Source organism: Crotalus tigris, unplaced genomic scaffold (genome assembly GCF_016545835.1).
Source record: "Crotalus tigris isolate CLP2741 ecotype Arizona unplaced genomic scaffold, ASM1654583v1 scf7180000018830.229766, whole genome shotgun sequence".
Classification (NCBI taxonomy): domain Eukaryota; kingdom Metazoa; phylum Chordata; class Lepidosauria; order Squamata; family Viperidae; genus Crotalus; species Crotalus tigris.
This window is the reverse complement of record NW_024097220.1, coordinates 9,962-37,440: the sequence shown is the minus strand read 5'-3', so window position 1 is coordinate 37,440 and position 27,479 is coordinate 9,962. Positions and strand designations below refer to the sequence as shown.

The window sequence follows — 27,479 nt, the reverse complement described above, 5'->3', positions numbered from 1 at the left end:
TGGGGAGTCATCTCAAAATTTAGCAAAAAGGCTAAGGGCTGTCTTGCTTCGTTTTTGAAAAGCAGGCCTTAAATTAAAGCAGGATAAATGCAAGATAGGAGTCACTTCCACTGACTTCTTAGGGTTCAGGATTGATGCCCAAGGCATTCACCCTGCTGAATCCAAATTGCAAGCTATTCAGCAGGCCCCAAGCCCCGAGTCCAAGCCTTCTTGGGGCTCTTAAATTTTTACCATGCATTTCTCCCACATAAGGCTGCAGTGGCAGAGCTGTTACACAGGCTCTTAGACAAGCAGTTTCCATGGCAGTGGACCAAAGTCCATGACAGGAGCTTCAATGAGGTTAAGGCCTTGCTCACTTCAAATGCTTTTTTAGCACATTTCAATGAGCAATTGCCTGTTTGCATTACATGCGATGCATCTCCTTATGGGGTGGGAGCAGTACTTAGCCATCTGAAGGCTGATGGGATACAAGTCCCTGTGGCCTATTATTCAAGGACTCTGTCATCTGCAGAGCAGAATTTCGCTCAGATTGACAGAGAAGCCTTGGCCATAGTGGCTGGCATAAAGAAATTCCATGATTTCTTATATGGCTGCCACTTCACAATCTATACAGACCATAAGCCTCTGCTGGGTTTGTTTACCACTAACAAACAGACACCACATATCATTTCTCCTCGTATGCTGAGATGGTCCATTTTCCTGTCAGCATATGACTACACTCTAGTTCACAAACCTGGAAAAGAGATGGGTCATGCAGATGGCCTAAGCAGATTACCTCTGAAACAGGTAGAGGCAGATCCTGCTCCTGCTATCAATATTCTTTCCATTCAGGAGTTGCCTGAATCTCCCCTAAACGCTGCAGAAACTGCCACTGATCACATGCTTACACGCGTGCTGACCTGGGTGTTGTCAGGATGACCTGACAAGTGCCCAGATACTGAGTTCCAAAGCTTCTGGCACAAGAAGCATGAGTTTTCCATTTTCAAGGGTTGCCTATTATGGGGTAGCAGGGTAGTAATCCCAGCCTCATTGAGGTCTAGAGTCTTGCTCTCTCTGCATGAGGGACATCCTGGTATAGTCAGGATGAAAGCGCTTGTGCGCAGCCATCTTTGGTGGCCTGGAATCGATAAAGCCATCGAGGCTCAGGTGCACGCTGCCAACTGTGCCAACAGTCATGGCCTGAAATGCCTCAGGATTTCATAGGTAGGAGGAAACTCAAACCCCATGGTCAAGGGTGCATATAGATTATGCTGGGCCCTTTCAGGGGCAATTCTTCCTGATCGTTGTTGACAGCCATTCCAAGTGGCTAGAGGTTGTTCCTGTTTCCTCCACTACTACCGCCAGGACCATCCAGGTGTTGAGAGGAATTTTTGCATCGCACAGGCTTCCAAATGTCCTGGTTTCAGATAATGGCCCTCAATTTACCTCTTTTGAATTCCAGGCTTTTCTTCAGGCCAACTTTATCCAGCATGTGACTTCTGCTCCCTTCCACCCATCCTCCAATGGACTGGCAGAGAGAATGGTGCGCACTATCAAAGATGCTCCCAAGAAACTGACTTATGGTAACTGGCATCACAGGTTAGCAAATTTCCTTCTTGCACACCGCACCACACCATGTACAGCCACGGGGAAGAGCCCTGCAGAACTCCGCTGGGGTCGCCGCCTCATTACCAAACTGGACAGATTGCACCCAGACCGGGTGGCTTCACAGGTGTCACAACTGCAGGCACCTAGGAGACTTCAGGTGGGCGATCCGGTTTGGGCCAGGAACTATGGGCCTGGACATCTTTGGGTCACAGCTGTGGTCTGCAAGGTCTCTGGGCCGTTGTCATACGAAGTTGCCTTGGATGACGGTCGCATTCTTTGCCAACACATAGACCAGTGGTTCTCAACCTGTGGGTCGGGACCCCATTTGGGGTCAAACGACCATTTCACGGGAGTCGTCAAACCACGCTGTCCGCCATTTTTTCCCTTTTCGTTAGCTGTCCTACTCCCTCTTATTGGTGGCCACACCCACTTGGCCACACCCCTGGGGTCACTACAACACGGGGAACTGTATTATGGGGTCACGGCATTAGAAAGGTTGAGAACCACTGACACAGACCAACTGCGTTGGAGACTGGACTGCCACCCTTCCGCTCCTGGCTCTGCTCTGGGGGGGGGGGAGGACCATAATATGTCACTAGCTGCTGAGGCTGTTTGGGGGTCATCCCAAGATTCCGCAAGTGCTCCAAACAGAAATTCACAGGATAGGGGGTCATCCCACACATCCGTTATTACTCCAGACAGGGAGTCACACCGGGGGTAACCACACTATTCAAACATGTCAGATAGTGCTCCAGACAAGGAGACAGACCGGGGGTATCTACATAAATCACACACAGCTATAGAAAGGGAATTCCATCAGGGGCACACTCATAATTCAGCAATTGCTCCCAAAAGAAAGTCAGTAGCAAAGGGGTTTGCCATGGAGGTGGCTCCTGACTCTGGCACCTCTGGCACGTGCTTGGGGGCTACAGAGTACTGGGGCACTTCCGCCACTCAGGCCTCTTCAACTGCTGGCCTTCGGCTCAAGGGACAGTGTTCCCAAGAGAAGTCCATTGTGGGCTCAGGGACTTCCACCCCTCTGAGGTATACTGGTTTGGACTCAGAGGGTCCAACCAGTCAGCAGCTGGGTGGGTCAACCAGGTATTTGGAGCATCAAAGTCCTGGCCTGCCTAGCCTGGTAGGCGAACAGGTAGGCCAGGCACCCTCAGCAGGGTCACCTGGATACTTAGGGCATCAATGCCCTGGCTGCCTAGCCTGGTAGGCGAGCAGGTAGGCCAGGCAACTTCACCGGCCCTTAGAAGGTCGCAGCAGGCCAAGTGCCCACCTAAACATCTAGCAGAATTTGTGAGGTTGCTGTCAACCCATGAGGAACCTGGCTACGAGGTCCTGAATGAAGAAATCAACATTTAAGTAAGAGTGTCATATGCTATTTTGTTTTGGGTATATTTTAATTGAGTTAACAATTATTTTTGAAAGAGGTTGCATACGTGCAGACCCAAGCATTTCCGCCCTCCTTGCATTTGGATAATGCATCTGTATACCACTCTCCCTGCATTGCACAATGCACCTGTGTGTAAGCTAGGTGTGTTCTATCTAGGGGGGAGGGGTGTTGTGTCCTGAGCCTGCAAGAGCTGAAAGCAGGCTCAGAATGTTGCAATTGGTCCTGGGCATTCCAAAAGCTGCCCGGGACCAGACAGAGCGGCGCCAGCCTTGAGCGCATGCGCAAGGCACGAAAATGCTAAATTCCTATTGGTTAACACTGTCTGTTTCTGGCCCTATGAAAGGCCTGCATGCCTTTTGCTTTTTTGCTTGGTTGTAGGAGGAGAGAATAAAGCGTTTGTTAATTGTCACCATGTGTCTTCATCAATTACACACGAACCAAGAACTCAACAACCACCATCTCTAATAAAATGATCCTGGATTTTGACTACGTTTCCAATACTTATTAAAACCCCTTTATACATTTTTGCTAGTCTATCTGGGGTGAAGTACCAATGATACATCATTTTATAAAGGTTTTCTTTCAAGCTGTAATTAAATATAAATTTTAGTTCAATGGGCTAATCATTTTTCTGAGCCAGTAATATCAGAAGCTATGGTGACCTGATAACAGAGTATTATTCTCTCTTTCTGCACAAGATCTGTACTGGATGGTATAAGGACTTTATTAATATTAATATTGGTTGCTCAGCTATGCCTCAGCTATCTTTAATATTAATTGTGTTTGGAAATGACTGACTCTTAGTGAATGTGGGATGGAGTTTGTCATTGTTCATACAAGATTAATACAATTAAATAGCAGATATGAAGAGATTTATAGCTGAAGAAAGTCCAGATCCACTACATTTTCTGTGATGTGTCTAAAACTCAAGTTGTTTTTAAAAGGCCATATAAGATTCTCCCTATATTTCAATTTCTTCATGAACTTTCATTATTGAAAGCAATCCCAAGAAATGGCATCCATCCTGAATTTTCAAGGTGGTTACATATTTAGATTTAGATTTTAGATCAAGAATCTAACACAGGAACCAAGTTTCAACTTTTTGCCCATGTTTTATTGCTACTTGGAACTGAGAGACCAGCATGTGCTACATTTGCAATGACAAAAATAAATTAATGAATGAATTAAATTAATTAATTAATTAAAGGCCAAATTTTAATTAGTAGAACAGACAGAAACCTTTTTACTGGTCATTGACCAGTAAAAATACTTTCAATAAAACAAATAAAATAAAGTTAACCCCTAACATCAAAATTGTTGGCAGCCATTTGTGAGCGAAGCTCACATGTAATGTAGCAAATTTTTGCTATTTTTAGAGGAATTAAGTTGTCCTGATTGCCTAACAAATAATGCATGTAAAAATTACCAGAGTGCCACAGAAAGTTTAAAAAGGGTGGCAAACATCCTTGTAGAAATGACAACACAGAAAAACATGAGCTGTAGTTTCTATGGTACCCACGTCAGAGGGGTAGTGTCAAGTTTCATATGATGTTTTCCTATATTTCGCTTCCAAAACAGCTATGGGAAGAACATTAAATCACACTACAAATGAGCTGTATTCAATCTGGGGGTTGTGATATGATGTAATTGTGAAACTAGTTTAGGCACTAGAATTTGGTTATTATATTGTGAGAAAAAGCAGTGATTTCTATTTGACCTTCTTTATCTAAACTCCTTTGCCTTAATATTAATTTAGCTTGATCTGGCCTTGAAGTTAAAATGGCATCCTTGGAAAAGTTGTATTGTCTCAGTTTCTTTTAAACAGCTATTCTCCAAGAAGATTTGAAGTTGTCTGCCTAAATTAGATGAATCAGTTCACTAGAACTCTGATGTAGTTTTAGAACAGAACAGAACAGAACAGAACAGAATATTTATTGGCCAAGTAAGATTGGAGACACAAGGAATTTGTCTCCAGTGCATAAGCCCTCGTGTATATACCTGTATAAACAACAAAGTAATATAATCATAAGATACCAATAACAGAAAGGTAATAGGAAGGGTGAGAGGGATATTAGTAATACAGCCATACTACCTGGGTAAATATTCTTAGACATAAGATAATACTGTGATTGTTATGTCCTGGACTCTGATTGACAGAGCAGGTTCAGGAAGCTGCACTGAGACCTGGGCAGACCATGTGGCCTGCCCAGGCCAGACAGGCTGTCTCCGGCTTACTGAGCATGCGTGGGAGTGGGAAAATACATTGCATTCATTGGCTGGTGCTGTCCCTTGCAAAAGGTATAAAAGGGGGTGGAGCCATTTTGTTTGCTCTTCTGTTGAAGCTGAATAAAGAAGTTCCTGTTTGTTACTCTTCCTCATTCAATGCCTACCAACGCGAGAAACAGAACATTGGCAATGAAGGTGGGATCGTGCTGCAGAAGATTCAAAGGCTGACTTCACAACAGAAAACCTGCAAGTGCTTAGAAGTTTGGCGTTCCAACTTCCTTCCACTCTGCCTGTCAGTACGAAGATGCTGGAGGAGAATACGGCTAGGGCCACCCTAGAACCCCTTCGAAAGCCTGCGCAGCACGAGGCGTTGAAAGAGGCCGCCAAGAATCATCATGGCAAAGATTGGGCATCTGTCTGAGTTCGACGTCACGCATCCAGAACGCTGGAGCTCCTAAGTTGCCAGGGTGGAAAGTTACTTCAGAGTCAACCAAGTTCGTGAGGATGGACTTAAGGCTGTGACGCTGCTGTGTGCTTGCGATCAAGAGACTTTTGACATTGCTGAAAACTTGGTTGTTCCAGGACTCTTGGAATCCATTGCTTAAGTGGAGCTTAAAAAATGCTAAAAGAACATTTTGAACCAAAGCTGTCGGTCATAGCATGGCAACATGGTTTTGAACAGCGGAACCAGCGTCCAGGAGAATCTACCGCAGACTTCATTGCTGCTCTGCGTCAAGCTGCAAGGCCTTGCGAGTTTAAAGACTTGGAAGAACGGCTACAAGACCAGCTAGTTTGCAGTCTGAAGAGCCAAGAGCTTCAGCAAAAGTTTTTTGCCTCTCACGGGCTCCCAGATGTCCTCGTCTCTGACAATGGACCTCAATTCACCTGCTCAGAGTTCCAGTCCTTTCTGAGGACAAATATGATTAGGCATGCTACTTCGGCACCTTTTTACCCGACCTCAAATGGCCAAGCTGAGCACATGGTGCACACCACAAAAGAGGTCTTGAAATGGCTCACCTATGGAAACTGGCATCACAGGTTGGCAGATTTCCTCCTCTGCCACCGTACCATTCCATGCACATCTACGGGCAACAGCCCAGCTGAGCTCCGATGGGGTCGCCGCCTTATCACCAAGTTAGATAGATTACACCCAGACCGGGTGTCTTCACAGGTGTCACAGCCATGGGCACCAAAGCATTTGTAAGTGGGTGATCCGGTTTGGGCGCAGAACTATGGATCTGGATATCTCTTGGTGCTAGCGGTGGTCTGCAAAGTTACTGGGCCACTTTCATACGAAGTGGCCTTGGAAGATGGTCGTGTGCCACACAGGCACATTGACCAGCTGTGTTGGAGGTTACCTAGCCACCCTTCCGCTCCTGACTCTGCTCTCGGGGGGGAGGAGGACCATGATTGCGATCATGGATCTCAGTCTCTCAGTGAAAGCATTTTGCCAATGAGGCAGCTCCTAACTCTGGCACAGTGTCCATGGGACATTGCACTCAACCAACTTGCCACACCACTCCTTCTGCAGGCAATGCGCCAATGGGCCACTGCACTCAATCAGATTTTCATGCCACATCTACCTCAGGCTTTGCGCCAATGGGACAGTGCTCCCAGCTGGCTGTTTATGCTGATCTGGGGAATTCCACCCTATCAAGGAACTCTGGTTTGGGCCTACCGGAAAGGGCCAGACAAAGTCAAATGGACAAAGGTTTGGGCTTACCAGAACAGACCAGCCTTCACGATCTGGTTTCACCCATATCAAATGGGTCTCAAAGTCCCGGTCTGCCGAGCCTGGCAGGCGAGCTTGCAGATCGGGGGCTTGCAGCAGCTCCGACACAATCGGAGCAGGCCAAGGGCCCACCAAAGTTTTTAAAGGACTATGTGAGGTTTCTGTCCTTACAACCATAAAATGCTTGTGTATTTTATTGTAATGGAAAAGCTTGTGTATGTCTTTTGGGGAACTGACTTAATTATGCTATGATGTAATGTATGAGGAATGTTGTATATATTCCTTGTAACTGATTTCAATTATTATTTTGGTAAGTGAATGACCTATAATGTTGTGTATTATTGGTTGTTAATATAACATTGTGAGGCCACATGTAGTATTGTAAAATATTAAGTATCTGTTCCTGAACCAGGAGGGGAGGGGTGTTATATCTTGGGCTCTGATTGACAGAGCAGGTTCAGGAAGCTCCACTGAGACCCGGGCAGACCATGTGGCCTGCCTGGGCCAGACAGGCTGTTTTCAGCTTACTGAGCATGCGCAGGAGCGGGAAAATACGTTGCATTCATTGGCTGGTGCTGTCCCTTGCAAAAGGTATAAAAGGGGGCAGAGCCATTTTGTTTGCTGTTCTATTGAAGCTGAATAAAGAAGTACCTGTTTGTTACTCTGCCTCATTCAATGCCTACCAACGTGAGAAACAGAACAGTGATCATTAGATGTTCAGCAGAGTGATGGCACGAGGGAAAAAACTGCCTTTGCATCCAGTTATTATGGCATACAATGCCCTAAGCGGCGTCCTGAAGGGAGAGATTGAAACAGTTTATGTCCAGGATGTGAGGGGGTCTATAGATATTTTCTCAGCCCTCATTCTGGTTTGTGCAGTATACAGATCCTCAATGGAAGGCAGCCTGGTTGCAATTGTTTTTTCTATCTGTTGAACTCTGTGCCTGTCCTGTTTAGTTGCTGTACCAAACCAGACAGTTATTAGAACTCCAAATGACAAACTCCATAATTCCTCTTTGGTGCTGTATCAACAATTCCTGGGGCAGTCAGGTAAAGCTTTTAGCCAGTAGGTAAAGATATTTATTCAGAGACTGGATTCAACTTTACAGTGGGAAAGCACTGTGGTTTAAGATTCTTATAAATATTTGGTTTGAATTCTTTCTAAATTTATCATTCTGTTATATGATCCTAATTGGTCTTTGTATAACAGTTGTGTTTGGGCTTTAACAGCAAAAAACTTAATTGCAGATAGTGCTCCTCTAGAAAAAAAAAGTTTGAATAATTGGGGCAGATCTCTATGCATTGCAGGATACCTAATCCAGGAGAGCATTTCTACTTCCTGAAGCTTGAAAACTATCCCTAGATATTTAAAGATCTTAACCTGCTCAAGGGAGTGCCCACATAAATTGCATTCCCTCTTTTGGGAACTATCTTTGTACGCATTTGCTATCTCTTGCCATATCCTTAATTCCAGGATTTCTTCATATACACTAGGCTCCATGTTTACTGTTTAAATATGTATAACTCAATTGTTGGCTTATTGACATGGTATAATTTCTGCCATGACTTAGTCACTGCACAGAAGATGGATAAAATCTTGATAAAAGTTCCCTAGGAATAGAATGTGTTTGATATCCAACAACAGCCAGAAAATCAAATTGATTTTTCAGTTCTAATTATTGTAACTTATTCTTAAAAATATTAATCATAATTCAGATATCCTATTACTCTGAGTCATATGATCAGATAGCATAAAATACTTGTAAGAAATCATAACCTTGCATAGTTTTGAAATTTCAGCTTCAATCAATCAAAAGGGACAAATTTAAAAAATGACAGATTTTAGGGATTTTCCAGTGATGTTGCTGAAGAATAGACCCAGGGAAGAGATTTTCCTCCCCCCCAGGTCTGATTTTCGCCTGCCGGTGGGCCCATATGGGCTGAAATCCACCCCAGAGAGGTGGCCACCGAGGGGTGAAGCTTTGGAGATCATGGGTCGGCAGTAGCCAGCTCGCTGGAGCCAAAGGAACCCCCAGCAGAAGAAAGGCAGACCGCATTTATGTGGTCTGCCATTGCCAGCTGATCATCGGAGAGGGAGAAGAAGCTCAGAATGGCAGCAAGCAGCTGAGCCGAGTGAGAATACCATCTTATTTCTTACTAGAGGTGGATTTTTGGTAAAGAGCTTTTTGTCAGCTCAACAGCGAGCCCTTCACTTTTAGGGAGGTGGTGGAATTTCTTCCCCCTCCCCTGAACTTAAGCAGTGGTTTAAGCTTTTTGGCAATTTAAAAATGCTTTATATAGTAAAGCTGTCTGAGGCTTGAAATTTGGAAAGCTCCTGACATGATGGAAAACTCCACCACCTCACACGTAAAAAACTCATTCCAGTTTATAGAGATCATAAAGAAACAAAACTTACAGCCCAGCGACCTACTCATGAGCTTCGATGTCATATCCCTCTTCACCCAAGTTCCTATCAAAGAAGCCTTGACAGCTATCCAAAACAAATATAACCCCCCCCAAACACATCTTAGATCTGACCAACCACTGCCTATCCAACGCATACTTCATCTATAATGGACAAAAATACAAACAGAAGGAGCACCCATGGGATCACCCCTCTCACCTGTCATTGCAAACCTCTTGTCAGAATCCAATTATATTTCATCTTTAATTATCAAATATAGAAAACCCCAATTCTGCCCTCTCTGGATTCTGCCATAAGAGGGAGAGAAGGGGGAGAACAAAGGGGCTTTATGGCCCTCACTTCCTTCAGTATACTTCTAAGGAACTGAATGTGTTTATTGCAACCTCAAAGAGTTTGAATGTAGTTAGCACCAAAGAACCTTACCATAACAAAGGAGGTTATTTACCTTTCATGTAGTTTATCTGAAGTCTCCATCCAGACGGAAGAAAGAAAAAAAGGGGTGGAATTGTGATGCCTGAAACTATCACTGGAAGGGGGGGTGATTGGGTGGGACTGCTGGGGAACCCCTTAAACCTTGAATGGGAGAGTTTGGACCCCAAGTCCTGTCTAGCATGCCTGCAACCACTTCTTCTTAATAAAGGATTCCTGTTGGAAGAATTATTCCAAGAGTTCTGTCTTCTTAAGATGCAAAGTGGGGTGGGTCCTTACATTAGACAGGACTTGCAAAATTAATCCACCTGGAAGGGAGAACTTTGCTGGGGGATTTTGCAAAAATTTACCATGTCAGACAATGGAGCAAGAGAGGGGAAAACTCCCTGGAAAGAGAGCCGCTGACCCAGTTGGAACCTTGCCAGATGTTGGGATCCAAGAGGTCAGATTCCTCGGGAGACGAAGTGGTGGAGACACGGGACCACAAGCCTCGCTGGTCAATGGGCGTTGGAAAGAAAAGTGAGTGGGGAAAGGAATCAAGAAAGGTGACCCTGAGACGGGGACCAAGCAACCAGAATGGAAGCAGGAGATGGAGAAATCCCTGCACGCAAGTGAAGAGGGAGGAAGCTGCGCACCGTACTCAGACTGGATCCTAGAGAAAGCTATTGACCTGATGAAGAGAACTCTCAGCTCCCTAGGAGAGAAGAATCCTGAGCCCTACGGCCACCCCAGCTCCTGGAGCCGCAAAGGGAGAGACACCGAGGGGGACGTGGAACCTGCAACCCTGGGGACATCTACTGATCCAGTAGCCCCCACCCCCTACCGGACCACAGATGGCAATCTAGACGGAAGACACTACCACCAACAACGGAGGCACCGATTCATTCCAAGATGTCCACCGTTGGAGGTGAAATTCAAAGGGGAGCCAACACGCTTGGGATTTTTCCTAACCCAAGTCCTCAGCTACATGGAGGAATATGGGCAGGACATTCACAGCGACAAAGCCCGCATCCGGATCGTGCAATCTGCCCTGGATGGACCGGCTGCAGATTGGGTGGTGAACTTGCATGACTCCAATGCCCCAGAACTCAGTAACTTCAACTGTTTCATGTCCTCTTTGAGAAGACGATTTGAAGACCCCCTGGCTGATCGCAAAGCCCGTGAAAGGATAAAAACGATGAGGCAAGGCAAACGCCTGGTGGCTGAATATACACAAGAATTCCGGGCCATTGCCAGCAAACTGAATTGGCCAGAAGACATCCTCCTTAGCCATTTCAAAGATGGACTAAACTATGATCTATATGACGCTTGCCTGCCCCAAGGGGACCCACACCGACTTGAGGAATGGTACGTCTTGGCAGAGGAAGCAGAGATCGACATATTGAAGAGGCACCGCCGAGGAAAACAATGGAGCCGCCCCCCGCCTGAGCTGACACACGAACCGGTGAAATCATCGGCTACAGCCAAGAAGCAAATGGGGTGTTTCAAGTGCAGAAGAGAAGGGCATCGAGCTGTAGAATGCCGCTCAAAGGCCGCCCAGCACAACCCAGACAGATCCCCAATCAACAAATCCGGAAAGTCTTCAGCTAAGACAAAACAAACGGCCATGAGAATGATGGAAATTGCAGAACCCCCCACTTCTGCTCACCAAGGGGAAAGAACTCCAGCCTACACCACAGGGCCGGTGGATGCCTCAGATGACAGCTCAGAGGGCGAACCCCTGGTAAGTGGATGCATCACACCCATCTTCAACACAGTGACTATATTAATCCCCCCCATGCCCAAAGCTGTGAAGGTGAAAGCCTTAATAGACTCTGGCTGCACCCGCTGCCTCATTAGCCCAACACTAGTGGGGAATCTGGGCATCCCATTCAGGAGACTGGAACAACCAATCTCAAATGGCCAGTTAGATGGATCCATAGCACGGGGGATGCCAGCTACCCTAGCCACTCTACCAATACACCTCTCCCTGGGCAAACATGAAGAAGACATAACGTTTGTGGTGACCCCAGGTATGGAATGCCCAATGATTCTAGGGATGGAATGGTTGAAAAAATGGAACCCCTGGGTCAATTGGAGGACGACAGAAATCAAATTCCCGAAGGGGGACCCTATGGACTTAAAACCCCAAGGGAGGCTACCAGAATCAAGAATAGAAAAAGCATCCATAGGAGAGGAAAAAAGATTAACAGAAATACCAGAGGAATATAGAGACCTTGCTGAAGTCTTCAGTGAGGAAAGGGCGAATGAGCTCCCCTCCCCACCGACCCACAGACTGCACCATTGAATTCAAGCCTGGGGCAAAACTCCCGAAGCCCAGATTATACTCCATGAGCCCAAAGGAGAAGGAGGAAATGGAAAGATTTATAAAAAAAAACCTCGAGAGAGGTTTCATTGAGCCAGCCAAGCCTAAAGTGGCTGCCCCGGTCCTTTTTAGAGAGAAGAAGGATGGCTCTTTACGTTTATGCGTGGATTATAGGGCCCTGAATACAATCAGTGAAAGCAAACTATACCCTCTGCCCCTCATGAAAGACATGCTGTCACACCTATCGAAAGGGAAAATTTTTTCTAAACTAGACCTAAGGGAAGCTTACTATCGCATGAGAATTAAGGAAGGGGATGAATGGAAGACCGCATTTAACTGCCCCATGGGTTGCTATCAATTCAAACTCTTGCCATTTGGATTACAAGGGGGCCCTGCAGTCTTTATGCAATTAATCAATGGCCTTCTAAGGGAGCACCTGTTTAAGTGGGTCCTGGTTTACTTGGACGACATTCTTATCTTCACCGAAACAAAAGAGGAACATGTCAACCTTGTCAGAGCAGTTTTAAAGAAACTGCGAGCTGCCCACCTATATGCCAAACTCTCAAAATGCGAATTCCACCAGGAAAGGATAGATTACTTAGGTTATCGCATATCCCCCCCAGGGCATTGAAATGGACCCAGAGAAGGTCAAAGCAGTATTAGATTGGGCACCACCCCGCACAAGAAAGCAACTACAAAGTTTCCTGGGCTTTGCAAACTTTTACCGCCAATTCATCCCCTCATTTGCACAGATAGCCTTGCCCCTCACTAACTTACTAAAAACGAAGGGAGCATCCTCTGTAAAACCTAGCCAGCCACTAACATGGACAATGGAGTGCCAAGCAGCGTTTGAGAGACTAAAGAGACTTTTTTCTGCCGAACCAGTACTAAGGCACCCAGACATGGACAAGCCCTTCGTAATACAGGCAGATGCAAGTGATGTGGCAGTGGGGGCTGTTCTATTACAAGAAAACAATGAAGGGGTATTGCAACCCTGTGCATATACATCCAAGAAACTCACGGAAACAGAAAAGCACTGGCCCGTATGGGAGAAGGAGGCTTATGGGATACATTGGGAATTACTCACGTGGCGACAGTTCCTGGAAGGCAACAAAATCCTCTTCCAGGTGTGGACTGATCACAAAAATTTGGAAGCCCTGAAAACGTCGAAGAAACTCAATCCCAAACAAGCCCGCTGGTCCCAGCATTTTCACCAGTTCCAATTTAAGCTCAAACATTTACCAGGGAGAAAGAACTTCCTGGCAGATGCACTATTTCGCATGCCCCAATATAACAGTGGACGAATCACAGACTGTAAACCAATAATGGCAGAGTCACAACTGGCAGCACCAGTAGCCACAAGAACCCAAGCTAAATTAAAATCACAACTGGACAGCCAAACTGGAATTGAATTCAGAAAAAGTTTGGAAACAGACGAATGGTTCCAGAAAAACAAAAATGTGTGCACAATGAGAGACGGATTGCCTTGGGTAGGGGAAAAGTTATATATACCAACAAGCCAAAGTGTCACTTTCATGCACCTTTGCCATGACACAAAATCAGCAGGGCATTTTGGATTTGCAAAAACTTTACATTTAATTAAACGGCAATTTTGGTGGCCATCCATGAAAAAGGACATAGAAAGTTATATTGCCAGCTGCCCAACATGTGCATCTGCAAAGAGGTTGCAAGGGAAATCGCATTGAAGAACATAAGAACTCAGTCACAAAAGAGGAACCAACATCTTCTCTGGTCCAACACCTTAAAGCCACAGGACATGAAATTGACTTTAAAAATACCAAAACTATCACCAAAAATGAACATTTTAATAACAGAATAATTAGAGTAGCCATCGAGATAGAAAAACGCCCACACAGCATGAACAAACGAGATGATACTTCCCGCCTACCAGCCATTTGGAAACCCGCCCTTATTGACAAACAACTCCCTAACACAAAGAATGACACCAAACTCATAAAAACCACACAGGATGTCACCACCACACATCCACGCAAAAAGCAAACCCAAAGCCACACCGGTGATAAGGCACGAGCAAAAACCAGAAGCCAAACCACAGCTGCTTCATTAGCCATTTTAAACCCCTCCAATCCATACATGAAGCAAACTGACACCCACCATGAAGATGAGGCATGAACACGAACACGAAGCCAAAAAATAGCAAGGAAGCCCACCATCTTAAATCCCCCTGAAACTCAGACTAACCTGAGCACAACAAAGCCCCCACCCAAACAGAACACTCCCCCATCCAATCAGAGCACAACCAACCCCTCATCTAATCAGAGCACAGCCAAGCCCCTAACCAATGAGAACATACCTCCACCCAATCAGAACACAGCCAAGCTCCCACCCAAGTGGCAGTTAAAAGGAAGAAACAGCTGAGACCACACATTGCTCCTCAAAGCACGAAGCTGAAAACACCAGCCTGAAGATGATGAATGGGACTTCGTCGAAACATTGCCAAGACACTTCCAATTTTACACGAGAGAAAACCCGAATAACCAAAGACCTACATACAAACACCCGCACGCATTGAAGAACATAAGAACTCAGTCAAAAAAAGAGGAACCAACATCTTCCCTGGTCCAACACCTTAAAGCCACAGGACATGAAATTGACTTTAAAAATACCAGAACCATTGCCAAAAGTGAACATTTTAATAACAGAATAATCAGAGAAGCCATCGAGATAGAAAAACGCCCACACAGCATGAACAAGCGAGATGATACCTCCCGCCTACCAGCCATTTGGAAACCCCGCCCTTATTGACAAACGACTCCCTAACCCCAAAATCTTAAACCCCTCTGCAACTCAGACTAACCTGAGCACAACCAAACAGAACACTCCCCCAGCCAATCAGAGCACAGCCAAGCCCCTAACCATTCAGAACACACCTCCACCCAATCAGAACACAGCCAAGCTCCCACCCAATCAGTTCATACCCCCACTGGCAGTTAAAAGGAAGAAACAGCTAAGACCACACATTGCTGCTCAAAGCAAGAAGCTGAAAACACCAGCCTGAAGATGACGAATGGGACTTCGTCGAAACGTCGCCAAGACACTTCCAATTTTACGCGGGAGAAAACCCGAACAACCAAGATATATATAGTATATATATATATATATATATATATATATATATAATATATATATTAAGATGCAAAGTGGGGTGGGTCCTTACTATATATATATATATATATATATATATATATATATATATATATATATATATATATGTAGGTCTTTGGTTGTTCGGGTTTTCTCCCGCGTAAAATTGCAAGTGTCTTGGCGACGTCTTGACAAAGTCCCATTCGTCATCTTCAGGCTGGTGTCTTCAGCCTCCCGCTGGCAGATCTCTTTCTTCACAAGTCACTGGTATATTGGTGAATAATGTAGGCTTGGTCAATCTCATTACTTTCAAGGCCAAGAGATGTTCTTGTTTGGCTTGAGTCACATCCATTGCCTCAGCCACGCCACTTGGGTCTTCCCTCCTTCAGTCAAGATCAGAAGTGGGCCGCCGCCGCATCACTCCCCATCCACCCTATAAAAAGAAAAAATCCGCCTGCTTCTGGCTGCTATTTTCCGCTATTTTCCATCAATAGCTTGTGCTTTGTATGCCTGCCTAGCTTCATCTAGTGCTTTTCTAACTATTGGCCAGGTGTTTTGTAGTTTTTCCATCCATTCTTTCAGTCATGGGATCGTTGGTTCGTTTGGGGTTAATTCTGGCATTGCGTTGAAACTTTGACCGGTGGCTATTTGAAAAGGAGTGTAACCTGTGCTGGAGTGGACTGTATTATTGTAGGCAACTTCTGCAAAAGGGAGTAAGTCCGCCCACTCGGTCTGAAATTAAGAAAACATCTTAAATATTGCTTAAGTACGGAGTTCATTTTTTCAGTCCCCCCATTTGATTGTGGATGATGGCTAGATGTCAGTCCCTGAGTGGTTCCTAAGAGGGATAAAAATTCCTTCCAAAATGCAGATGTAGATTGCACTCCCCTATCAGAGATGATGCGTTGGGGTGCTCCATGCAATCTGTAAATGTGCTGGATAAAAAGTTTTGCTAAGGCTTTTGCACTGGGAATCTTTTGGCAAGGGATAAAGTGCACCTGTTTGGAAAACAAGTCCGTGATCGTCCAGACAACAGTATTCCCATTGCTTTCAGGCAATTCCACTATAAAATCCATGGCTATTTCCCTCCAGGGGGCTGAGGGATTTGCCACTGGTTGTAATATTCCTGGCGATTTCCCTTGCAACCTCTTTGCAGTCGCACATTTTGGGCAGCTGGCCACATAACTTTCTATGTCCTTTTTTATTGATGGCCACCGAAATTGCCGTTTAATTAAATGTAAAGTTTTTACAAATCCAAAATGCCCTGCCGATTTTGTGTCATGGCAAAGCTGCATGAAAGTGACTCTTTGGGTTGTTGGTATATATAACTTTTCCCCTACCCAAGGCAATCCATCTCTCATTGTGCACACATTTTTGTTTTTCTGGAACCATTCGTCTGTTTCCAAACTTTTTCTGAATTCAATTCCAGTTTGGCTGTCCAGTTGTGGTTTTAATTTAGCTTGGGTTCTTGTGGCTACTGGTGCTGCCAGTTGTGACTCTGCCATTATTGGTTTACAGTCTGTGGTTCGTGCACTGTTATATTGGGGCATGCGAAATAGTGCATCTGCCAGGAAGTTCTTTCTCCCTGGTAAATGTTTGAGCTTAAATTGGAACTGATGAAAATGCTGGGACCAGCGGGCTTGTTTGGGATTGAGTTTCCTGGGCGTTTTCAGGGCTTCCAAATTTTTGTGATCAGTCCACACCTGGAAGGGGATTTTGTCGCCTTCCAGGAACTGTCGCCACATGAGTAATACCCAACATATCCCGTATGCCTCCTTCTCCCATACAGGCCAGCACTGTCTTGTTTCCGTGAGTTTCTTGGATGTATATGCACAGGGTTGCAATACTCCATCATCATTTTCTTGTAATAGAACAGCCCCCACTGCCACATCACTTGCATCTGCCTGTATTATGAAGGTCTTGTCCATGTCTGGGTGTCTTAGTACTGGTTCGGCAGAAAAAAGTCTCTTTAGTCTCTCAAACGCTGCTTGGCACTCCATTGTCCATATTAGTGGCTGGCTAGGTTTTACTGAGGATGCTCCCTTCATTTTTAGCAAGTTAATGAGGGGCAAGGCTATCTGGGCAAATGAGGGGATGAATTGGTGGTAAAAGATTGCAAAGCCCAGGAAACTTTGTAGTTGCTTTCTTGTGCGGGGTGGTGCCCAATCTAATACTGCGCTGACCTTCTCTGGGTCCATTTCAATGCCCTGGGGGGATATGCGATAATCTAGGTAGTCTATCCTTTCCTGGTGGAATTCGCATTTTGAGAGTTTGGCATATAGGTGGGCGGCTCGCAGTTTCTTTAAAACCACTCTGACAAGGTTGACATGTTCCTCTTTTGTTTCAGTGAAGATAAGAATGTCGTCCAAGTAAACAAGGACCCCCTTAAACAGGTGCTCCCTTAGAACATCATTGATTAATTGCATAAATACTGCAGGGCCCCCTTGTAATCCAAATGGCAAGACTTTGAATTAATAGCACCCCAAGGGGCAGTTAAGTGCGGTCTTCCATTCGTCCCCTTCCTTAATTCTCACACGATAGTAAGCTTCCCTTAGGTCAAGTTTAGAAAAAAAATTCCCTTTCGATAGGTGTGACAGCATGTCTTTCATGAAGGGCAAAGTGTATAGGTTGCTTTCACTGATTGTATTCAGGGCCCTATAACCCATGCATAAGTGTAAAGAGCCATCCTTCTTCTCTCTAAAAAGGACCGGGGCAGCCATTTTAGGCTTGGCTGGCTCAATGAAAACTCTCTCTAGGTTTTTTTTTATGAATCTTTGCATTTCCTCCGTCTCCTTTGGGCTCATGGAGTATAATCTGGGCTTCGGGAATTTTGCCCCAGGCTTGAATTCAATGGTACAGTCTGTGGGTCGATGCGGGGGAGCTCATTTGCCCTCTCCTCACTGAAAACTTCAGCAAGGTCTCTGTATTCCTCTGGTATTTCTGTTAGTCCCTTTTCCTCTCCCATGGATGATTTTTCTATTCTTGATTCTGGTAGCCTCCCTTGGGGTTTTAAGTCCATAGGGTCCCCCTTCGGGAATTTGATTTCTGTCGTCCTCCAATTCACCCAGGGGTTCCATTTCTTTAACCATTCCATCCCTAGGATCATTGGGCATTCCATGCCTGGGGTCACTACAAACGTTATGTCTTCCTCATGTTTGCCCAGGGAGAAGTGGATTGGTAGAGTGGCTAGGGTAGCTGCCCCCCCGTGCTATGGATCCATCTAACTGGCCAAATGAGATTGGTTGTTCCAGTCTCCTCGATGGGATGCCCAGATTCCCCATTAATGTCGGGCTAATGAGGCAGCGGGTGCAGCCAGAGTTTATTAAGGCTTTCACCTTCACAGCTTCAGGCATGGGGGGAATTAATATAGTCACTGTCTTGAGGATGGGTGCGATGTGTCCACTTACCAGGGGTTCACCCTCTGAGCTGTCATCTGAGGCGTCCACCGGCCCTGTGGTTTAGACTGGAGTTCTTTCCTCCTGAGGAGCAGAAGTGGGGGTTTCCGCAATTTCCATCATTCTCATGGCAGTTTCTTTTGGCTTAGCTGAAGACTTTCCGGATTTGCTGATTGGGGATCTGTCTGGGTTGTGCTGGGGGGCTTTGGAGCGGCTTTCTACAGCTCGATGCCCTTCTCTTCCACACGTGGAACACCCCATTTGCTTCTTTGCTTTAGTTGATGATTTCACTGGTTCGTGTGTCAACTCAGGCGGGGAGTGGCTCCATTGTTTTCCTCGGCGATGTCTTTTCAATATGTCGATCTCTGCTTCCTCTGCCAAGATGTACCATTCCTCAATTTGGTGTGGGTCCCCTAGGGGCAGGCAAGCATCATATAGATCATAATTTAATCTGTCTTTGAAATGGCTAAGGAGGATGTGTTCTGGCCAGTTCAGTTTGCTGGCAATGGCCCGGAATTCTTGTGTATATTCAGCCACCGGGCGTTTGCCTTGCCTCATCATTTTTATCCTTTCGCGGGCTTTGTGATCAGCCAGGGGGTCTTCAAATCATCTTCTCATAGGAGACATGAAACGGTTGAAGTTCCTGAGTTCTGGGGCATTGGAGTCATGCACGTTCACCACCCAATCGGCAGCTGGTCCATCCAGGGCAGATTGCACGATCCGGATGCGGACTTTGTCACTGGGGATGTCCCGCCCATATTCCTCCATGTAGCTGAGGACTTGGGTTAGGAAAAATCCCAAGCGTGTTGGCTCCCCTTTGAATTTCACCTCCAACGGCGGACGTCTTGGAATGGATCGGTGCCTCCGTTGTTGGTGGTAGTGTCTTCCGTCCAGATTGCCATGTGTGGTTTGGTAGGGGGTGGGAACTACTGGATCAGCAGATGTCCCCGGGGCTGCAGGTTCAACTTCCCCCTCGGTGTCTCTCTCTTTGCGGCTCCAGGAGCTGGGGCGGCCGTAGGGCTCAGGATTCTCCTCTCCTAGGGAGCTGAGAGTTCTCTTCATCAGGTCAATAGCTTTCTCTGGGATCCAGTCTGAGTACGGTGCCCAGCTTTCTCCCTCTACACTTGCGTGCAGGGATTTCTCCATCTCCTGCTTCCATTCTGGTTGCTTGGCCCCCCATCTCAGGGTCACCTTTCTTGATTCCTTTCCCCACTCACTTTTCTTTCCAATGCCCATTGACCAGCAAGGCTTGTGGTGCCGTGTCTCCACCACTTCTTCTCCTGAGGAATCTGACCTCTCGGATCCCAACTGGCAAGGTTCCAATTGGGTCAGCGGCTCTCTTTCCAGGGAGTTTTCCTCCTTTCTTGCTCCATTGTCTGACATGGTAATTTTTTGCAAAATCCCCCGGCAAAGGTCTCCCTTCCATGTGGATTAATTTTGCAAGTCCTGTCTAATGTAAGGACCCACCCCACTTTGCCTTTTAAGAAGACAGAACTCTTGGAATAATTCTTCTAACAGGAATCCTTTATTAAGAGAAAATGGTTGCAGGCGTTCTAGACAGGACTTGGGGTCCAAGCTCTCCCATTCAAGGTTTTAAGGGGTTCCCCAGTAGCCCCTCCCAATCACCTTCCTCTTTCAGCGAGTCTCAGGTATTGCATTCCTAACCCCTTTTCTTTACTGCCAGCTGGATGGAGACTTCAAAGAAAACTACATGAAAGGCAATAGCCCCATTCTTATGCTCTTTTGGCAATACACACATTCAGTTCCTTTGAAGTATACCGAAGGAAGTGAGGGCCATAAAGCCCCTTTGTTCACCCCCTTCCCTTCCTCGTATGGCAGAATCCATAGAAGGCGGAAATGGGGTTTTTATAATTGATAACTAGAGATGAAATATAATTGGATTCTGACATATATATATATATATATATATATATATATATATATATATACACACATATACTTAAGTGTGAGCAACTATGTAACAAATAGGAATGAGCAGTGCTCCCAAAATGGCATCTGACACAGTGAGACAAAACCGGGCGTTTCCAACTGCCTCACAAAATGGCGGATGCTATGAAACCAGGGTGGAGGTAGGAGAGATGAGATCCTATAATAGAACTTAGATTGATCTAAGGCAGGGAACTACTACAATTCTTCACCCTTCCAGGCTTTGAAATCGATGTAAACGAGTCACGCCTATCAGCTGTTATCCGTGACTGAGCTCACTGACCTTAAATGAAGCTTCATTCTCTCTGAACGGCAGCCAGAGGAAACAATGGGAAAATAATAAAGTACTTGTCCCCTGCAGCGCTCTCCGAGCATCCTAAGCCATCCGTCTGCTGGCCGAAAGGTCTTCGGCGATGATTTGAAGGCCAATGGACTCAAAATGGCGGCCGTTAGAATGGACCTCCAACCGGGCCCCCGTCAGAAAGGAAGGCCATGTGGCCTCAAAATGGCAGCCGCAAGAAAGACTGTTGTCCTCCACAATGGGAGTAGAAAGACTCAACCTCTGCTTAATTTAAAGAAAAAAAACACCCCCCTCACCTATCTAGAAGGGGTATTGGGAACAAAACTCAGTAGACTGCTGAGTTTGGTGAAAGAAAGCCGCCCTCCCTCCTTTTCTGGAGAGGAATACTACTTCCTCCCCTGATAGAAAGGGAATAAGGGCCAGAAACCCCAGTAATCAGAGTTGTAATTCTCTAATCAACAAGAATCCACCAATGGTTTACAAAATCTAGTCTAACCTGCCATCCAAAAGACCTGAGAGTCAAGCTATCACGTCCTCATGGGCAAAAGACTACGATGAAACTGGGAGGTTCCAGTCAAGGAAGGGCGTGACAACTTGACAACTTAGTCTGATTGGGCAGGAGGACTGAAATAACCCATTGGTGGATTCTTCAGTCATCGTGCTGGAGAAACTACAATATACATTCTATTCAAATAGACATAAGTCTTGGTCTAGAATTGATATGATATGGACATCCCTTGACTTGAAAATGATGATACAAGAGATGGCGATAGAAACTAATGTTTGGGCAGAACACAACCCAATAAAAATGACCTGGAAAGGAACCAAGAAAAAACTAAAATGGTCTTTGAATAAATCCATATTGAAAGAAAAAGAATTTGTACAACTAGCAACAAAGGAAATGGATTTTTTTAAAATAAACAAGAAAGAAGAAACATCCCTTCAAAATGTATGGGACATGGCCAAAGCATATTTTAGAGGCTATAACTTATACCTCTAAAAATAATAAAGAAAAGTAACGATTACAGTTAAATCTGAGAGAAGAACTTAAAAAATTGGAATTAGAGTTACAAATAGACCCACAAAAGAAAATCCTTAAGAAACAAATGGAGATAATAAAACATACATTAAACCTGGCAGAAATGGATATAATCGCACAACAGATTAAACGGACTAAACAGATTTTTTTTGAAAATGCCAATAAGCCAGAGAGATGGTTAGCATATAGATTGAAAAAAGAAAAAAAAAAGAACGATAAATAAGCTACAAGATTCAAAAGGAAAATTACAGTTCCATAATGATGCAATGAAAAAAAATATTAAAGACTACTATGAGATACTTTATAAGGCAGAGGAAGCTCCTTAAGAAAAAAATACAGACATACTTAAAAAAAAAACAGACTTGCCAAAAATCCCAGAGAATATTTGAAATATACTAAATGGGAAAATATCAATGATGGAGATTACAGAAGCTATAAAAAGACAAAAGAAAGATAAGACTCTGGGTCCAGATGGGCCACAGAATTTTATGTAGCATTACAAGATGTATTAAGTCTGACACTGAAAGAATGTGTAACAAAATCTTTTTGGAGACTAAAATACCAAAGTTGTGGACTGAAGCTAATATTACTTTGATAGCCAAAGAAGATACCGACCTTACACACAAAAAAACCTACATACCAATATCGTTATTAAATGTGGATTATAAATTTTTTGCTTCAATCATGGCAAAAAGAATTAAGAATTTTTTGACTGAATTCATACATACAGATCAAAATGGCTTTTTACCTAAGAGACAGATAAAAAATAAGAATGATTTTGGATGTTTTAGAATACTATGAAAACCACCCAGGGAAACAGATGACATTAATATTTCTTGATGCGCAAAAAGCTTTTGACAATTTAAATTGGCAATTTATGTTTCAGCAGCTGATAGAAATGGACTTTGGGAAAAATTATATAAATGCAATTCAAACAATTTACCACAAACAAATGGCTAGAATAATTTTAAATGGAGATTATACATAAACCTTTGATATTAAAAAAGGTACAAGACAGGGATGTCCACTATCCCCACTGTTAATTATACTAATATTGGAGGTACTGACTAGAAATATTAGACAAGACACCGAAATTAAAGGATTGGAGATAAAAGAACAAAAATATAAATTACAAGCCTTTGCGGATGACCTGGATTTTATCTTGGAGGAGCCACTTGAAACAGCTACCAAACTGTTGGAGAAAATAGAAAAGTTTGGAGAAGTGGCAGGTTTGAAAATAAATAGAGAAAAGACTAAAGTATTAACAAAGAACTTAACAGACAAACAGAAAACTCAACTCACAAAAAATACAAACTTACAAATAGTTAAAAAAGTTAAGTATTTAGGAATCTACTTAACAGCAAGATGTATAACATCAGGGCTTTTTTTTTTGTCATAGAATCCCCAGAACGGAGTTCCGGCACCTTTTTTGGATGGAACCTTGTAGGGTAGGCAGGGCGGGTTGTATGACATGTGTGAGTTTCGGCACCTTTTTTTTTTTTTTTACAAAAAAAGCACTGTATAACATTAAAAGAAGACAACTATGAAAGATTGTTGAAACAAATAAAATTGGACTTGGAAAAGTGGAAAAATCTTCAATTGTCACTGTTGGAAAGAACAGCCACAGTGAAAATGAATACTTTACCGAAAATACTCTTCTTATTCCAAATGATTCCTGTAAAATTGGGAAAGTTCTTTTTTGATGACCTAAATGCAACAATATTGAAATTTATTTGGCAAGGAAAGAAAGCATGAATTAAAGTGAAAATGTTACAAGAAGCTAAAGATAGTGGAGGATTTGGACTCCCAGACTGGAGACTATACTATCAAGCACCCATCTTACTATGGCTTAAAGAATGGATAACACTGAGAAATAAAAGACTATTGTACCTAGAGGGGCATGACCTACAAATTGGTTGGCATGTCTTCCTATGGTATGGGAAAAATAAAACACATACTTTCAAAACCACTTTATAAGGAATGTACTTCTTTTAAAATGGGAAAGAATAAAGCAGAAGATTTATATTAAACTACCTGAATGGCTTTCAACAATGGAAGCTTTTGCTTACCCAAATTTAATTAACTATGACAAAGTCGTCACTTATAAAGATAACTTGGACAATGAAGGAAAATTGAAAGATAGACAAGATCTACAACGACAAGGTATTGACTTAGCATGGTGGCCATATTTGCAAATTCAAACGAGACATGGAAAAGATGCAAAGACAATGGGATTTTATAAAGACAGAATTTGACCAAATATTGTTAAAAACAGATGAAAACCTGACTATGGAATAGAAATATTAAACTGACTAAAGCAGTCTCATATAAAGAAAATTTGTATAAAATGTTTTATAGATGGCATATGACACCAGTAAGACTAGCAAATTTTTTTAAAAATACTTTGAATAATTGTTGGAAATGTAAACAAAGGCCAGGCACTTACTACCATATCTGGTGGATATGTCCTAAAGCGAAAAAGTTCTGGCTTAAGATATATACATACATGGCTGGAAAAGATGACTAAAAGACAGATAGAATTCAAACCAGAACTGTTTATGTTAGGAATATTAAGAACTAAATATGAGAAGGAGAATTTTAATATTGCATGTACTGACAGCAGCGAGAATAGTATTTGCCCAGTACTGGAAAAATGAAAATTTACCAACTGAAGAGATTTTAATTAAGAAAATTTTAGAATGTGCAGAAATGGATAGCTTAACCTTAGAGATCAAAGTGAAAGAAGATTCAGTTTATTTTAGAACATGGGAAATTTTTTACCAAACGAACTAGTGAGAAATGAATGTGATATGTTATTTTGAATATATATTAGTAAGAAGAATGATGTGTATTGACCAACCAATACTGTTCATGATTATCATTTATCATATTTACTACAGCTATTTACCATTATATTAATCAGTGTTAATTGAACATATGTACCCGAACAATAATCTGCTTGCTAAAGCTTGAAAATGTTATTCAGGGGTAACCCAATGTTGTTTCCAATCCCGTCCTAACCCCAATCCCGATTCTAACCCTACGCCAAACCTTAATCCCTATCCTGGTCCTAGCCCTTCCCTAACCCTATAAAACTAAATAAAAACTTTTATTTTTTAAAAATGACAGATTTTTATGGAGTTGACTGAAAGGCTTGAAGCTTATATTGATCCTTATATATAAGATAAAACATTGTCTTGAATATTTAACTTCTCAATTTTTACCCATTTCTAGGTATGAATGGAACATCTGTTGAAAACTTTTCCTGTATTGTTCGCTCATATATATTTAAGAATCCTACTATGAATTGTACTTGGAATGCTGGCACAAATGCTCCTTCAGACACCCAGTATTTTATGTACTTAGCTTACCACAAGTAATGCATTTTCATTTAATAAACTAAAAAAATATTCTTGAAAGTATATTGTGTTTGATTGGTTCTTAAATAAAATTTGTTTGGTATAAACAGGGCTACAGATAACGAGTGTCCACATTACATAAGTAATATGCATAGAAGACACATTGGTTGCTACTTCCCTGATGTGATAGTAAATAAATATCGTGTGAATATTACAGTAAATGGATCAAGCACAAAATCTCCAATTCAATCGTATGTTGATGATTTCCGACTTTATAAAAAAGGTGAGAAAAAAAGGGAGAATGTTTATAACTAATAATAATAGAAGCATTTATACTAGATATATTGAAATATGAAGATGGCCAGATATGATATGCCCAGAATTATTCCTTCTGTAAGGGTCCAACATTTCATTTTAAAAAATAGTCTTGCATTCTTTTATGAAGAAAACATACATGGTAATTCATCTTCTGACTTGCAATAAGTAAGAAGTAACAAGGCTTTCATTTTTAAATATTAATTTTCATTGATCTAGAGACTGAAAGAACTAAAAAAAGAAAACCAAATATACCTATCAAATTTGGGCTAAAGAGACTGTGCTCATTTTGTTTATCTCTTCTCTTCTTAAAGTATTTCATTGCTTATACAGTATCTGTGCATATAGACATGATTTCCTAAGTCTTCAACTACTTATAATGCTGGTTATTTCATTCCAGAACAGCTTCAACCTCCCCAAAATATTACTGTGGATTATAAATCACCATTATATTATAGAATCCAATGGGAACCTCCTCCAAGCTCTCGTAAAGTTGGAAGGGAATGCTTTGAGTTCCAAATAAAGGTAAGAGCCAACAAATTGAAAATTCCCTTGCCACACTAATGTCAATTTTTGAGCTAGAAAATGACATCTATTGGAAAACAAATATTTCAAATTTTGAAAAGATTGCCAGATTGTTATTGATTTAAAGAATATAGGAGTGTTATTTCATGGTTTCATACATACCCATACAGACAGGGTAAAAATCCCAGAAATAATTGGATGAAGGGACTCTTATTGTCTCTTCAGTGGTTCTCAACCTATGGTCCGCAGTTACCTGGGGGGCCGCAATGTCATCAGACGGGGTCTGTGAAGGCTTGAAGAAATATTATGATTTAAATCTTAAGTCTTGTGGGTCACTGGCCATGGTTTGTGGCCACAAAAGATATTTAAAGGGGTCCGTGATGAAAAAAAGATTGAGAATCACTGCCCTAGACAGTAGATGGGGTTTTCTTCCCACCAGGCACTCCCAGGGATACAATAGATTAAATTTATTGCCAAGGTGTGTTGGGAAGATTAATCACTCTCTGGTACTAATCAATACAAAGAAGCTTGTATAAATCTGTAATAATTACCAACTAGGCTATGCAAAGCAACTGGAAGCAATGCTTCACAACGCTTTCCTAAGTTGTGTTTGTATGTGTACATCTGCAGACATACCTATTTGCTTTGCTGGTGATTCTGACAGAAGTAGTTTGTGTGTTGAAGGGTTTTCTATGGATTTTATATTGTATTACTTTATTTGAGTATTTGCTAAAGGAGAAAGATGGATCTATAAATCAAATATGGTTGCCTAAACTGTAGGCAAACTGGATGCAGGAGATGGTGATGCAAGAAGGCAAAAATGCTCATCAGAATAGGGTTATCATCAGGTAGCAGACTTGCTTCCATAATTTAGAAAGAGAAGTAATTAAAATAAAAGAGTAATATTTAGGGGGGAAAAGCATAAGTCTGCTCAAAAGATAATTGACCCAATAAAAAAATTAATGCTACTGGGCCTAGAACAAATCAAAGGGAGTAGATGAACAGAAATGTGCACATACACATTTTTCTTTTCAGTTGTGTAGTTAGCAAAGAATTAGATTAATAGGGGAAAGAGTATAGACTAGAGGGAGTGGCTAGTGCTTCTCTAGTACAGGTAGTCCTCGACTTATGACCACAATTGAGCTCACAACTTCTGTTGCTAAGTGAGACAGTTGTTAAGTGAATTTTGTCTCATTTTACAACCTTTCTGGCCACAAATGTTAAGTGAATCACTGCAGTTGTTTAAATTGATAACACAATTGTTAAGTGAATCTGGCTTCCCCATTGACTTTGCTTGTCAGAAAGTCACAAAAGGTGATCACATGACCCTGGTGTTCTGTTTTAGAATCAGAGACATTGAAGCAAG

General features: G+C 42.9%; 1 protein-coding gene across 1 annotated transcript in view; it reads left to right on the top strand.

Annotated features, from left to right (window-relative positions):
* Nucleotides 1-26,113, top strand: part of LOC120314091 (interleukin-5 receptor subunit alpha-like) — a gene marked incomplete at its 3' end in the record, with an annotated part of 35,685 nt that extends 9,572 nt beyond the window's left edge. The window contains exons 4-6 of the mRNA XM_039356813.1: nucleotides 25,149-25,290; nucleotides 25,384-25,556; nucleotides 25,989-26,113. Of these exons, the coding sequence (XP_039212747.1) occupies nucleotides 25,149-25,290; nucleotides 25,384-25,556; nucleotides 25,989-26,113 (440 nt within the window). The remainder of the gene's footprint in view (nucleotides 1-25,148; nucleotides 25,291-25,383; nucleotides 25,557-25,988) is intronic.
* Nucleotides 26,114-27,479: the final 1,366 nt, after the last annotated feature.